Source organism: Gigantopelta aegis, chromosome 9 (assembly GCF_016097555.1).
Source record: "Gigantopelta aegis isolate Gae_Host chromosome 9, Gae_host_genome, whole genome shotgun sequence".
Lineage (NCBI taxonomy): Eukaryota > Metazoa > Mollusca > Gastropoda > Neomphalida > Peltospiridae > Gigantopelta > Gigantopelta aegis.
In genome coordinates, this window is record NC_054707.1 from 65,842,566 (window position 1) to 65,858,268 (window position 15,703).

At 37.5% G+C, this 15,703-nt stretch overlaps 1 protein-coding gene across 1 annotated transcript in view; it reads right to left on the minus strand.

Annotated features, from left to right (window-relative positions):
- LOC121381085 (tRNA (guanine-N(7)-)-methyltransferase non-catalytic subunit wdr4-like) overlaps positions 1–15,703 on the minus strand; it is a 128,639-nt gene that overhangs the window by 88,690 nt on the left and 24,246 nt on the right. The window contains exon 3 of the mRNA XM_041510186.1: positions 2,119–2,253. Coding sequence (XP_041366120.1) covers positions 2,119–2,253 — 135 coding nt within the window. The remainder of the gene's footprint in view (positions 1–2,118; positions 2,254–15,703) is intronic.

Below are 15,703 nucleotides of genomic sequence, written 5' to 3' on the forward strand. Positions count from 1 at the left end.
ACTTTGCCTAGACCCATTTTGCCCACAACCCGGTATACCTGCATGTATACCTGGTATATGAAGAAGAAGTTTCTTTTGTTTAACGACACCACTACAGCACATTGATTCATTAATCATCGGCTATTGGATGTCAAACATATGGTCATTTTGACACATAGAGAGGAAACCCGCAACATTATTTCATTAGTAGCAAGGGATCTTTTATATGCACCATCCCACAGACAGGATAGCACATACCACAACCTTTGAGATACCAGTCGTGGTGCACTGGCTGGAACAAGAAATAACCCCCTGGGACCTAGTATATGAATTCATATAAACAAAATCATTAGTTCTAGGCAACTGCAACTTACACTACTTTATAAAATTCAAATCTTTAATAGAAAATTATTTACTAGATAGAACCCAATTATTTTTATCAAAAAATGTTACTGGAATTCTCTCTTGTAAAATTTTTTAATTAATTAATTAATTAATTTTGAAATGTTTTAGTTTATTATAAAAACAAAATCACTGTTCAAAATAACTGCAACACAACTACACTACCGATAGATAAAATTGCTGACACTTTACAAAGAAATTGTTTTCTTGATAAAGTTTAGTTTTCTTTACCAAAAAACATTGCTGGAATTTCACTTTTAAAAAAATCTATTAATTAATTCTGATGTGTTTCAAGGCACTGTAAAAAAAAAATCATGTGTCCGAGACACCTGCAAAACTACTTGATAGAATTGCCAAGTCTTTGGACATATAAATTGTTTATATTTCTTTCTCCCAAAAGATTGCTGGAATTCTCATTAAAAAAATTCTACAGTTTCTTTTGATGTCTTTTAATATACTGTAAAAGCAAAATCATCAGTCCAAAACAATTGCAATATTATTTGTTAGAAATTTACTGAAAATATTAATATTTGATAAAAGTTTAAATTTCTTTAACCCTAAATCATTCCTTGAATTCTTTTTTTTTTTAAATCCAATAATTAATGTTGATGTGTTTTAATTTCTTACAAAAACAAAATCATCAGTCAAACACATTTGCACATTTTTATAGAACTTTATGAAAAAACAAACAATTATTACTTCATAAAGCTTAAATTCCTTTACCCTAAACATTGCCGGAATTCTTATTTTTGACCATTAAAATTTTTTTTTTTTAAATTCCAAAACAATCACAACACCATTTGATAAACCATTACCAAAAAACACTACTTAAATGATAAAGCTTCAATATCTTTACCCAAAAATATCGGGATTTTTTAAAAGTTTTTCCAAAACCCCATTAATTAATGTTGACGTATTTTAGTTTACTGTAAATACGCAGAGCTTGTGTGGGGATTTGAGTTAAATCTGAGAAGTGCAGCACCTGTGCAGCTCTCCACACACAAAGCCAGCTTTCTCGCATTCAATCTGCATTTTAATTACCGCGTAAGGCCACTGAACTAAGTTGGGCACTGCCATGCTGCCTTGAGCCATGTAATTGAAGCTGCAGTTCGGCTGACGCGAGCCCAAACTCTTGACGCAGACGGAAATATATTCCAAGTCACACAGAGACGGCACAGCTGTGTAAGTTTCATTGATTGAGGGCTTTCAGTCGTCCTTTTCGCCTCACCCAACAAAAACTACATTAAACGAGATATTACAAATGTCCTCAAACAATAACTCTAATTCAACTCCAGTCGTATTTTCTGCACTCACACCATCACAGCTATTGGTCACATAACTCAAAACAAGTAGAACAAACAGATTTATGTTTTAATTATTTAAAAAACAAAAAAAAGAAAATAGAAAAAAAAGATGAAAGATATTTCCGCGGAGTACACACATTTCTACTAACACCTGAATCACAATAGTCTCCAATGTGTAAATAAGCATCATTTAATACAAAACTTAAAAACAAATATTAACTGAAATAAATCATGATTCAGCATAGCCAGTAACATCAGTATTATTGTAGCTCTAAAACACTGAAACAGCAAGCAAGAACAGAAACTGTGACGAATAAACCTGGATTGTTAAGAGAGAGATCCATTCGTGAGCCTGAAGGTCATGTGATGTCAAACAGTGACTGTCACTGTGTAGTTCTGTGAATCTAATGCCTGCAGTGAATATCAGTCTTACCGTGTGTCCGTCAGGGTCCACTCCGGTTCAGTAGCGAACAGGTGCAGCTGCTTTTGGTTGTCGCAGACGGCAAAGTACAATCCAGAGGGGGAAAAAGCAGACGCCAAAATGGTGTTGTCTGTGGCTGTGTTCAGACTGAAAGAAAATGGAAGAAAGTGAGGGAAAAAGAGCCAACACTTGCATCAATAAAATTGACTGCCAAAACGTGGCCCAGAGAACATTACATTGAACTGCTACGTACTGGAGTCAATAACACCATGACAAAATATTGACGGCATCCTAGCTTGAGCTTTGTGCCTTGACATTATACAATAGTATAGATTTATTTGTGCAACAAGAATTAATTTCGTTCCATTTCGGCCCAAATCTATACCAGCTTTATTGAAGAAATTTTTAACTAACTAGAGTTGACACTCAAACTGTCAATAAAATGAATTAAATCATCCGAGACAGCCCACACTATCCACTCGGCCCTTCGATCAACTTTCTCATGCCTATAAAGCACTTGTCAGATAACAAAATACGCACTTTAGAGCTGCTGTCCCATCCAAGACTGAACTATATTCTTGGAGTCCCATAATTAACTTCTTCACATCAAACTATGACATATACAAAACTTAACATACATTATTTTCACTTCCTATTTATTGCATGAGTTTATTTTATGCAAGAATATATATCACGAGACCGTGTAGCGGTCAAGTGGTATGTTCTTTCACAAAATAAATGAGTGCAATAAATAGAAGTGAAAACAATGTATGTAAAGTTCTGTATTTATTACATACCTTCTTTTATGTTTTACAAAAACAGTTTTTAATTTAATGTCATAACAACACTTTGTTAAATCTATGATCAAAACTACTTTCATGGATTTATTTAATGTTAAAAATCATACTCTGCAGCAGCCTTGTATTTCAAATACGATGTGACGTCATTTGTAAATCATATATAATATCAGTAAATAAAAGGCGCTAACTGCAGTAAAAACAAAAAGAAGGGAATTCCCCATTTAAAGGTTCCGGTCCATATCGCACATATGTGTGATACAAAATAAATTTATCACACTGTTTCAAAATGTCTTTATCACTATAGTAAGATTGAATAGGTTACCACCCTACTTTATCAATAATAAAAAAAAAAGATCAGTGGTCTATATGTGAAATGTGCTTGTTTCAGTGTTTACCAGAAGAAGTGAATGAAATTGACAGTTAGTGATTTGAACAAAGTGACAAAAAGGAAACAAATGTTTGACAACATAGCTACTATATCACCCGACAGCAATTTGGTGTTTAATTGTTTATTGAGGGATGGAATTTAGTGGTGTTCTAACGATCAATTATAATTGAAAATGTATTGTTTTGGTGCAACCGGAAATGTTTTATTTAATGATGCACTCAACACATTTTATTTACTGTTATACGTGTCAGACATATCGTTAAGGACCACACAGATATTGAGAGAGGAAACCGACTGTCGCCACATCACGGGATACTCTTTTTGATTAGCAGCAATGGATCTTTTATATGCACCATCCCCACAGAGAGGACAGCAAATACCAAGCCTTTGATGTACTAGCCGTGGTGCACTGGCTGGAACAAGAAATAGCCCAATGGGCCCACCGACGGGGATCGATCCCACACCGACCGTGCATCGAGCGAGCGCTTTACCACTGGGCTACATCTCGCCCCTTGGTGCAGCCAATGTGATGATCGATGATAAAAACCCATAATGCAATTGTGTGAGAAAATGTTGAAACAGGGTTAGCTCTGAGTGATCAGAAACAACGCTTGCAAAAGTATCTAAAAATGCAAAACCTATAGCTATTTTCCAACAAAATATCAATTATTACACAAATTGTTTTTGCTACTTTAAAATAAAATTCACCAATTGTCCTTAAAATTTGCAGTTGGTGAATTTGGCACGGGCCAGAGCCAGTGCTATAAAATGTAATTGATCCTCCTGTTTAGATCTGGAATTGATGTAAATATCTTCCGTTTGTGTTTGTTTTCAAATAAAATAAATTAAAAAGGTATTCCATTTATTCAGGGGACAATATTTCAAACTTTTAGGTAACTGGAAGTCAGTTCACGTGAGTTTTACTTAGGTAACGTGAATATAGTTCTCGTAACCGATGAGTTAGGCCTACCTAATCCTAAAACACTTGAACTACGGTTCTGTGCTACATTGGTGGTTCAAATGTATTTAAAAACAAACTAATTTTCACTTTTATGACTGATATATGGCACTTTTAATTGTAGAATGTAATTGTTCACCACGTAACCGATTGGCAGTTCTCATGGTTTTAAAGTTGTGTAACCAACACAAGAACAGACCAACAGTTCTCATGAAATATCCTGCCCTCTTTATTTGAGGTAACATTAGCCATCTGTAGGGTCTAGATCCCAGTAAACAAGACAATAGATGCATAGTCATTATTATTATTATCCTTCTTATGTTCATATAATTCTTACCGATCATGTAATCGAAACTTGATAGGTTGGCACCAACCGATTATAACTACCGTAATGATTGATGATGAAATTCCTACCCATTTGCAAAACAAACGGGATCTAGGTCAGTTGGTTGAGCACTCACCCGAGATGTTTTGTTATAGCATCAAACCCCCTTTGTAAACTCACATTGATTGTTCTGCCCCATTCCAACCAGTTTCTGAAGACTAGTAAATGTATATCAAATATTGTGGTATGTGCTGGCCTGTCTGTGGGAAGGTGCTTATAAAAGATCCCTTTCTGCTAGTGAAAAAATGTAGCAGATTTTCTCTGAAGACAATATGTGAGTGATTAATAAATCAATATGTTCTAGTGGTGTTAAACAAAACACACTTAAAACATTTTATATTGCTACACTTGATTTATAGTCTAGGCACAAAACTGGAAAAAACCTCTAGAAAATGGTTGTTAAGGCATTTTGGGGTAGAATATGGTATACAGTTGTTTTTATATGATTTGGACCTGCCAATTCCAAACATGCTGTATACCAAACTGAATTTTGTGTTTTTAACCCCCTAAAGCCCCAAAACAAGATGGCCACCATATTTTATATAAGATTTCATTACTTCTCATCTAACTGAGATACTATAATCATCTCAGATCTGTTTTTGACATTTGAAGTACCCAGTAGTTCAATGAAAACAAATTCCACATTTGAAATTCTAAAAACAATCCGTACATTTCTAACATTGGTCCAGCAGAATTTTTGTTGATATAACTCTGGCATACACCAAGACTTAGTAATACACTATCTCGGTTTGGTCAAAGACATGCTGAAGATCCTAACTTTATGCTATAGTGGGAATATCTGCAGATGGTGAAAGTGCTGTTGATGTTTATCTGTGCTCAATGAGATGGCATTTGGGAGCTACACCTCTTTGCATTCCAATGTATGCTTCCCTATTTTTACATATATGATCATACAAATTATGCAAAATGGGGGGTATTATATACCTTGCTGAGATGAATCAATTGCCCAGTGATGTTCTTGAGCAGTTCAGAGAGGGAAACTTTGTAGTGAAGGTGGGGAATTCCAGATTCAACCAAGTGGATCCTGATCAGTCTCAGGAATGGCTGAATGGAAGAGGTAAGAGAGGAGGTGGAATAGTTGGAATAACAAAGACTGTATCTGCTTTAATTAGAAGGGCTTTATCATTTAACCTACGAGCACAGATTGCAGCAGTCACTAGGCAGCTCTATGATCTTGCACTCGACGATTCATTAGTCCACAAAGAAGCCACCAAGAGCCAAAGACCGAGAAATTGTGAAGATGAAGAAAGAGATATACAGGTTCTAAACACTTTTGGTGTGTTCCAAGAAGTTAAACATGATGATGCAACACTGTGCAACATTGCAATGAAGGATCAGGCAACAAAAGAGATTACAGAGTCGTTGCTTCATGCAAGAGACCAATGTTAGAAATTTAAGGCAGAAGCAAGTTGGAGAATTTGTGAGGGACAGACTGATTCTTACTGGTGAAGGACAGTTTGGAAAACAGTTCAGAGATCCTTTGCCAAAGAATAAGTCACTGGCATTTTCCAACTTTTATGTCTATCCTGCAAAGACTACTCATTGCTTTTGAAGCTGGTCGAAATGTTGACTTGAAAAACATACTAAAGCACGAACTTCTGCCAGTACCTCTGTCACTTGCACAGATGGATGGTAGTCTTCGCACAGGACACAAATCAGTGCTTATGGAAGAACTAACAAAGAACATATCTTGTCTAGCGACCATAGAAATCCCTAATGGTGCAACACTTATAATTGATGGCCAGGCATTGGTTGTTGCTTTTGGGAATCTGCAAAATGCATTAACATTTGGTGATTTTGCAGATATGTTTGTACAGGCAGTCTACCAATCTGTGCAAAGTACAGTCGAATTGATATCCTTTTTGATAGATACGAACATCATTCTATCAAGTCAGGAACCAGGGCTAGGAGAAAGAGAGGAATTGGTATTCAAAGAAAGATTGAGTGAAGACAAATACCCTTACGACATGACTGGCCTGGGTTTCTATCCCACCAAGACAACAAAATTGACGTAGCTAGATTTTTATTATATTAGATGAACTGATCAGACAAGAGTATTGTAGTTGCTGGATGATTCACAGATGGAACAGATGTCAGAAGCAACACTCCAGACAGCAACATCACACAGTTACACAACGTTACCATGAGGAGGCCGATACTCGAATTGTGCTTCACTGTGTGAATGAAGTTCCGACACCATTGTGGTTTCTGAAAGAGACACTGATGTTTTCCTGCTGCTCATTGCACATTATGCAAGAATGAAGTGCACCAATTTGTGGTTAAAGGGAGGGACACACAAAACACAAAAATTCATTTCAGTAAGAGAGGTTATTGATACACATGGTTGAGATCTCCCAACAGCTCAACTTCTTCCTTTTCATGTGCTAACAGGCTGTGATACAACTTCATACCTCTCTGGTCACACCAAGAAAACAACTCTTGATATCTTCTACAAGTACAAAGAACTGCTTGATAGCCTTGGTAAAGAGCCTCTAACAGAACATACAATGCATAATGCTGAGTCATTAATTTGTAAGATCTATAAAGTTCCCAATGCAGCCACTACAAACAAGGCCAGATATGTACTTTTCAAAAATGCACAGCGTCCAGAAATGCTCCCTCCAAGAAGTGATGCTGCAAGATACCACATACAAAGAGCTCATTATCAAACCATCGTTTGGCTTCAGGCCAGTATATTACTTCTAAATATTCCACCAGCCACAACTATGGGATGGGAACTGAAAGATGACCAACTCCAACCAGTTTTAGTATCCCTACCATCTGTACCAGTATCCTGTTTGCAACTAATTGCATGTGGCTGTCCGTCCATGTGTTCCTCTCAGAAATGTAAATGCAGAAAGGCAAAACTTTCATGCACTGATGCCTGCGAATGTGCAGGTGACTGCATGAACATTGACGTAGTTGAACAATAATAGATTTAATGTCTGTGTGATCCAACATAAGAAGTCTATATCAGTGTGAGTTTGAATGTAATATTTGAAGTTTATGTTTATATAACAATAATATGTTTCAAATGTTAAGTTATTAATCTAATGTTATACTTTGGTGCTTAATTTCATCAATTATCCAAAACATAAAAACTACAGCGAAGGCCAAATTACGTTTATAGAAAGAAAAAATACAATGTCTTGCTGTATTGAGAAACCACCTTGCATACTGACCTTGACCTTTCCTGTAAATTACCAAAACCTTGATACTACATACTTCAGTTTGTTTTTATTGAATTGCTGGATGCTTAGTATGTCAAAAAAATGTCTTAGATCATTGTTATATCTCAATTAGTTGAGAAGTAATGAAATCATATAGAAAGATTGGTGGCCATCTTCTTTTAGGGTTTTAGGGGGTTAAAAATACAAAATTCAGCTTGGTATACAGCATTTTTGCAATCAGCAAGTCCTAGTCATATAAAAACGACTGTATACCATATTCTACCCAAAAATGCCTTAACAATTCTCAAATCTCCACAATGTGCCTGGACTATTAGACAGTTTGACAAGATGTAGCTCAGTGGTAGAGCACTTGATTGACACATTATTTTTATTTTTTTTACCTCATTTGAAGTAGGTCATGGAACAAAAAAAATACTAAATGATTATTCCTCTGAAATTATTTGACATCCAATAGCCGATGATTAATAAATCAATGTGCTCCAGTGGTGTCGTTAAACAAAACAAAGTTTAACTTTTTTAACTTTCCAATAGCCAGGATAGTATATGGCCTTTGATGTATAGGTCATGGACCATTGAATGGGAAGACAAAAAACCTCAACATTCTACTGAGGATGACTGATTCTACAAACACTCTACCAATGAACTACATCCTGTCCCTTGGACAGCAAAGGATGAGAGATCCTGTCAAACACTGGGGAAAAGAATGACTTCGCAGGCAAGAAGGAAAAGTGGTCGGAGATAAAACAAATCTTTAAAAGATTTGACAAATGTTATTTGTCTTCTGTAATGTGCTTCATCAACGGCAATTTTTCATCTGCATCCAATTTTCTCAACTGGAAAGGCTACATAAAATATCCATAAAGTTTGAATTCATTTTATTGCCATCAGTCAGCACCTCTGCAAACATGGAATATTTAGTGATGTTCTTAAGGTTCTAATATCACAAATGTTTGTATTTATTTCCCATTTTTATAGCTACATTTTATCATCTAGGAAATCTCTATGATATGAAAATCAAATAAGCTGTCAGACCTAGATTATATATATATATATAGAGAGAGAGAGAGAGAGAGAGAGAGAGGTTATTACCAGAGTGTTTTTCGGTATCGTCAATATCATATATTAGGAATAAAAATTGTATTATGTGAGCCTTTGGCATTGTTTTTATTCCTAATATATGATATTGACAATACCGAAATACATGAGGGTAATAATCTCTTTATCATATAAGCTCAAGCTTAATACGTTTTTGTAAACTGTACACGCAACTTTAATTCCAGTCCGCCATCACTAGATATTCAAATGACGTAAGAATATGTGGTGCAGTGTATTTTTGAATGGAAATGATGTCAAACTCGAATGACGTCATTTTGGATGTCCTTACATCAAAATAAAGTTATGCCTAAAGTTTTTTGTTTTCTGAATGCTGGACAGCTTTCAGTGTCAAATTGCCATTGAAATGTTTTATTTGATGATTATGAACACATACATGAATCATGGAATGTTACCCAAGTACGTTTGAATAAACCTAGTGACGAGACCTCGACTAATTTACATCTAATTTGCAAAGTTATCAAATTCTTAAAGTATGTGATCTGAAAAATATCACATACTTTGATTGCACTGAAAATGTAAGATATTATATGATAAATAATATATGTGTGTGTGTGTGTGTGTGTGTGTGTGTGATATACTATTTGTTTTTAATATGCTTAAACTGGGTCTGTGAATTACAACAATACAGTATTTAAAAAAACAACAATACTGCTGCTGCTTCTGCTACTGCTTCTGCTTCTGCTAATGCTGCTACTGCTAATACTGCTAATGCTGCTGATGCTGCTGCTACTGCTGCTGCTGCTGCTACTGCTACTGCTATAGCTGCTATTGCTACTACTGCTGCTGCTGCTGCTGCTGCTGCTGCTGCTGCTGCTGCTGCTGCTGCTGCTACTGCTACTGCTATAGCTGCTATTGCTACTACTGCTGCTGCTACTGCTGTAAGTGCTACTACTGCTACTTATGCTACTGCTAATACTGTGAGTGTTACTACCATCAGTGTCAAAAACAGCCTGTATGTCATGAATTAATAAATAAATAACAATATATGTACACTTTAAAGATTTTCTAAATTTTTCACCATGACATGTAATTAACATTTTTGACACACCAGCAACAAAAACTCTGACCATTTACAACCATCACCAAGCTCTGACCAATCAAGTAAGTTACTTTTCAGTCGATTTATGATAATTAATTGGTAACCACCTTCATTTATTTGTTGATGTATTTTTGTTTTTGTAACCACATCATAACAATTCATGTTTCTGTATTGTAGAAAAAGTTCTCTGAGAGTACTACTAAAACAATACATGTTCCCTATAGGTCCAATAAATTTTCATATACTCTTCAAAAATAGAAACGCATAACTGGTATATATATATGTTAGGTTTGTATTACAAATTTATTTCATCATTAAGTAGCTCAAAACCATAGCAGTAAAACGGAAACTTGCTAAACATGATTATATCATCACTTGGAATCAAATGGTCTATCAATTCAACAGAATTAAGCCACCATATCAAGGTCAAGGTCGTGGACACTAATATATTGAGTATGATCTCCATGAGCAGCAATTATGGCTTGGATCCTCCTACGCATAGAATCAAACAGTGCCTGAATCACAGGTTGGGGAATTGCTGCCCATGTTTCCCGCAAGGCCTGCAGCAGCAGCTGTGGTAGAGTCTGTGGTGCAGGGTCGTCGTAAGCGTCGGTCTAGTTCATCCCATAGCTGTTCGATGGGGTTAGGATCAGGTGATCCCAAAGGCCATGGTATCACTTGGATATCATGTTGGTTCAGGAAGTCTGTTGTTAGACGTGCGCTATGTGGGCGTGCATTGTCATGTTGAAAGATGACGTTTTCTGTGTTGATGAAAGGTATGGTGTGAGGCTGTAGAATTCCGTTGCAGTAACGTTGGGCTGTTAGTTGACCTGCGACATATACAACTACAAGGTCTGTTCTGCCAGTGTAAGTGATGGCTGCCCACACCATGACACTTCCTCCTCCAAACCTGGTCACCTGCTGGATACAATTATTGGAGTAACGCTCATTACGTCGTCGGTAGACTCTAGCTCTGCCATCAGCAAAAACTGCGACTTGTCGCTGAAAGCAACACTTCGCCACTGTTGTCGACATCATATCAGACAACGTCTGCACCATGTAAGCCGCAGACGCCTATGTTGTGTGGTTAAAACTGTCCACCTAGCTGGTCTTCTTGGTCAGATATTGGCTTCACGTAAACGATTTCTCACAGTCTGGTCCGATATTCTGCGCAAAATCAGGTGTGGCAGATGTTGATGACGAAGCAGTTAGGAATCTGTCGAGTAAGTGCCGTAAGTGTATGTACCTGTCTTGTGCCGCTGTTGTAACTCTGGGGCGACCGGATCTGGGGTGATCATGTGACACTCCAGTTGCTGATAATGGTGCCAAAGCCTAGATATTGTACTCTGAGATGTGTTCAAAACACGTGCAACTGCTGATTGCGACTCCCCGGCTTCCATCCGGCCAATTGCATTGTTATGTTGTGCTTCTGTAAGCCTGGGCATAATTTCAGTGTTACATAGAGACACTGTCGATAATGCTTGTGTGAATGCAACACAATTTTCTGCGTGCATGATTTGTACGTGGAAAATGTTAGCTCTACAACTATTGAATAGGATATTGCAGCTAAACACATTTCCACATGCTGACGTCAAATAAGGTGTTTTGTCAGTTCCATAATTGTATGATATCATTTCCACTAACTATTGAATAAGATTATATTAAAACATTTACTATTGTGTTATTAATGTTATGAAAAATATGTGCTATTTGTTTCTTTTTTTGAAGAGTATATCTCCTAACTTCAAGGGCTATAACTCTGTCACAATTGGGAAAATCCGTGTTTCCTCTCTAAGACTATATGTCAAAATTACAAAATGTTTGACATCCAATAACTGATGATTAATAAATCAATGTGCTCTAGTGGTGTCATTAAACAAAACAACTTTCTTCTTTTTTTTGCACCGATAAAATAAGGGTAATAATACATGGTTTTACATGTTTAGTTTATAAAAATAAACATGTATGCTTTGGTCAATTGAAATATGTTAAAGCACTTGACATTATGCAGTAGTTTCTGTACTGTTAGCAGTCTGTGGCACGTGGCCTTAGAAGTAAAGAAATGAAATGAAATGAATGTTTTATTTAACGACATACTCAATACATTTTATTTATGGTTATATGGCGTCGGACATATGGTTAAGGACCACACAGATATTGAGAGAGGAAACCCGCTGTCGCCACTTCATGGGCTACTCTTTTTGATTAACAGCAAGGGATCTTTTATATGCACTATCCCACAAGACAGGGTATACCAGTCATGGTGCACTGGCTGGAACAAGAAATAGCCAAATGGGCCCACCGACGGGGATCGATCCCAGACCGACCGCGCATCGAGCGAGTGCTTTACCACTGGGCTACATTCAGCCCCTTAGAATTACATAGTATACATGGAAGTAACAAAAAACAGGTTGTTGGTGCTGTAACTAACCAACCAAATACTAGACAACTGATCATACACAGCAGTTGCTAGCTACACATCCTGTCATCAAGTTCCTTCGAGTATCATACATCCACCTCTAAACAAAACTCTCAATTATAATGACTATAGAATTTTAAAAAATTTAAATTTTGAGATCACCTTTTTCAACTTAGCAAATTGATTTAAATTCACCAAAGCACAGCGTACATGTAATCACTTTTATCCACTGTTTCTGTTGACTGATTATGATGACTGATTAAAGCAAACTCGCATGCTTACATGTTTAGTTACATTACAAAATCACCCAATTGACCTCTAGGCTAAAATAACAGACATAATAGCTTTTCCACTTATTTATTTTTTCGGACTGCAGAATAAAAATAATAACTACATTTAGCTAATGACATAGGATATCGGCTTTATCCTGTTCAGACCGAATGGGAAATTCAGCTCGGCAAGCGTCACGGAATTTCCCATTGAAACGTTCATAGGATAAAGCTGATTTCCTACATGATTAACTAGTTATTTTCTATATTAAATGGACAATGATCTGTTGGTCTAAACTGATCAGCAATAGGCGTGTACCAAGGGGCAAGCATTGGCTGCATATGCACCTCGGCCACGACAAGGACCCGCATTGTCCACTTTTTCCAAACAACGGTGATCGTCTTTCACAATGTCAAGGGTGGGACGAAGCCTATTCGTAAAATACCTGCCTGATGTGCAGTCAGTTTAGGATTGATCCCCATCGGTGGGCCCACTGGCCTACTTCTTGTTCCAGCCATTGCACCATGGCTGGTATAGGTATATCAAAGCCTGTGTTATGTGCTATCCTGTCTGTGGGATGGTGCATATAAAAGATCCTTTGCTATTAATACAAAAATGTAGTGGGTTTCTTCTCATCATCATCCCTGCTCCAGATCTCAGCCGGTGGCTACTCCACCAGTAGTGGTCCCTTCGCCGCCGAGGAAGCCATCCCCACTCCAACGCACACCAGCCAGCCCGCATCGCATAGAAGTGGACCCGCCGGCCAGCCCTGACACTCTACAGACCGCGGTTCAAAACCCCCACCTGCCGGCCCTTTTAACGGCCAATCTTACGGCGCCATCAGGTGGGTTCGAACCAGCGGCCATTCCAAAACCAAAGTGAGCCACACTCTCCCCCCCCCCCCCCCCAGAGGAGAGGAGACCAGCAAAAACTGCCAGGACTACAGCCCTGCCAGATATCAGCACCTCGACCGAGAAGTACCTGATGTTCGCAAACCACGTCCAATATGACCAGTTACCAGGTACGGCCCTCACTGACCCGCTATACGACAAGGAAAGGGGCACATGCGATATCCACGGGTTCAAGACGGGCGAACAAGGTGACTATAGCCACATGGTCACCACTCTTCACAGCGGACAGTTCAAACAAGTGGTCATCCACCGCAGAGCACCCAACCAGATTGTCCACAAGGCATTGCGCAGGGTCTTCGACAGCCACTACCTGAGCGTCCTCAAGTTGTACAGTATCATCTTCGACAAGTTTCCAAACTTCGACGCCAAACTGTTACCCTGACAGCCCTTTTCAGGGCTACTTCAACAACCTAGGTTCGTATAGGTCGGTACGTTTAGGCTAAAATAAAAAATCTGACACTCTTTAACTCAGCTGAACCATCTAAATTCTTTTGGATATAACGCACATAAATTACTTCAATTTTTCGACCTACTTCTCCTTCTGAGAAATTTCTAAATTTACCACCTTCCGTAACATCAACAACTGGTCTTCTGCACTCCTTCAGTGCTTAAGTCGTAAGCGAGAAGCCCGCCTTCCCCCCCCCCCACCCCCTCTTTCCTGTCTTGGACGGAAGAACTTGCTTTGCAATTACTTGCGCCCATAACAGGCGTGCGCTACAACAGCTTGCTCTGAATGTGCACGTTAAATCTATGACCTGACCTGACCTTCTCTAAGACTATAAGTCCAAATTACCAAATGTTTGACATCCAACTGCTGATGATTAATAAATCAATGTGCTCTAGTAGTGTCATTAAACAAAACAAACTTGAACTTTAACAATGTCAATGCTCACAAAGGTCCTTTTTTTCGAGACATACCGCACACCCTCCCACCCCACCCACCCCACACACAAACAATTCTTGCATACAGGCCTGCATCAGTAACAAATTTCCGTATGATTCTAAACACTATTATTAACAGCTCAAACAATACTTTGGTTTCCTGTAACCTGACACATTAATAGTGGGCCCATTAAATTAAATATTTAATATAATATTTTAAAAACTGAATTATATTCAGATGAAATGTACAAACAAGAAAGAAATGAGTAAGGGCTATTTTGATCAGGATGGACGAAACAAAGTATTGTAAGCTTGGTGTCAGTAAACACAAGATGATATTAGTTACAAAAGCCTATTATGTGTATATTTTGAAAATAATTATCAATAATTACATGATCTAATTATTCAACTTATTAAGTCGTCTTATTCATGGATGACATTTAGGTTTGTCACAGTAATAGCTCATGACAAAAGTAATAAACCTACCCACAACACTAAGCTGTGCACTCGCAGAAAAGACTTTTAATTAGTCAAACAGGCCTGCTAATAAAGTTGGCAGAAGGAAAATATATTGCTATGAGGAGTTTCATTATATAGCTATAAATAACAGAAACACTGTTTAATACATAGAGATTATGTCCCCACCTCATCCCATTATTTGTATTCTATGCAATTCTGAAACTGCATTTCACCTAAACTACAAATGGAGCTTACTGTACTGTTGTAAACTGCGGCTGAATAAACACATGACATTTATTTGATGAGTGTAGAATAACACATGTTATAGCAGGTGACGCAAGTGAAATACTAACCAAGGTGTTCTACACACAGTGAAACCTCTCAAAACAAGACCCTCTGTTAACCAGAATTCCCATAAACCTGGACATTCAGAATTTCCTAAACCATTTACTTTTTATTTCAAATTTCAGTACAAAACAGAACCTCTCTAAACTGGATACCTCTTAAAACTGGATATTGTACTTGGTCCCATAGGTGTCCAGTTTAAGAGGGGTTTGTCTGTATTATGAAGAATCAGGTATTGATAGTTATTTGTCATTCATGACAACTCTCAGTCATTCTGCATTTAATGTCTTTATTATAAGCAGGATGCAGGGATGGGATACCCAATTAGAAACAAATGCTGTATTGATGTTTTTAAAGCTGTAAACTCTATAACAAAGTTAACTTAAGATATTTTTCAGCATTTTACTTTACCG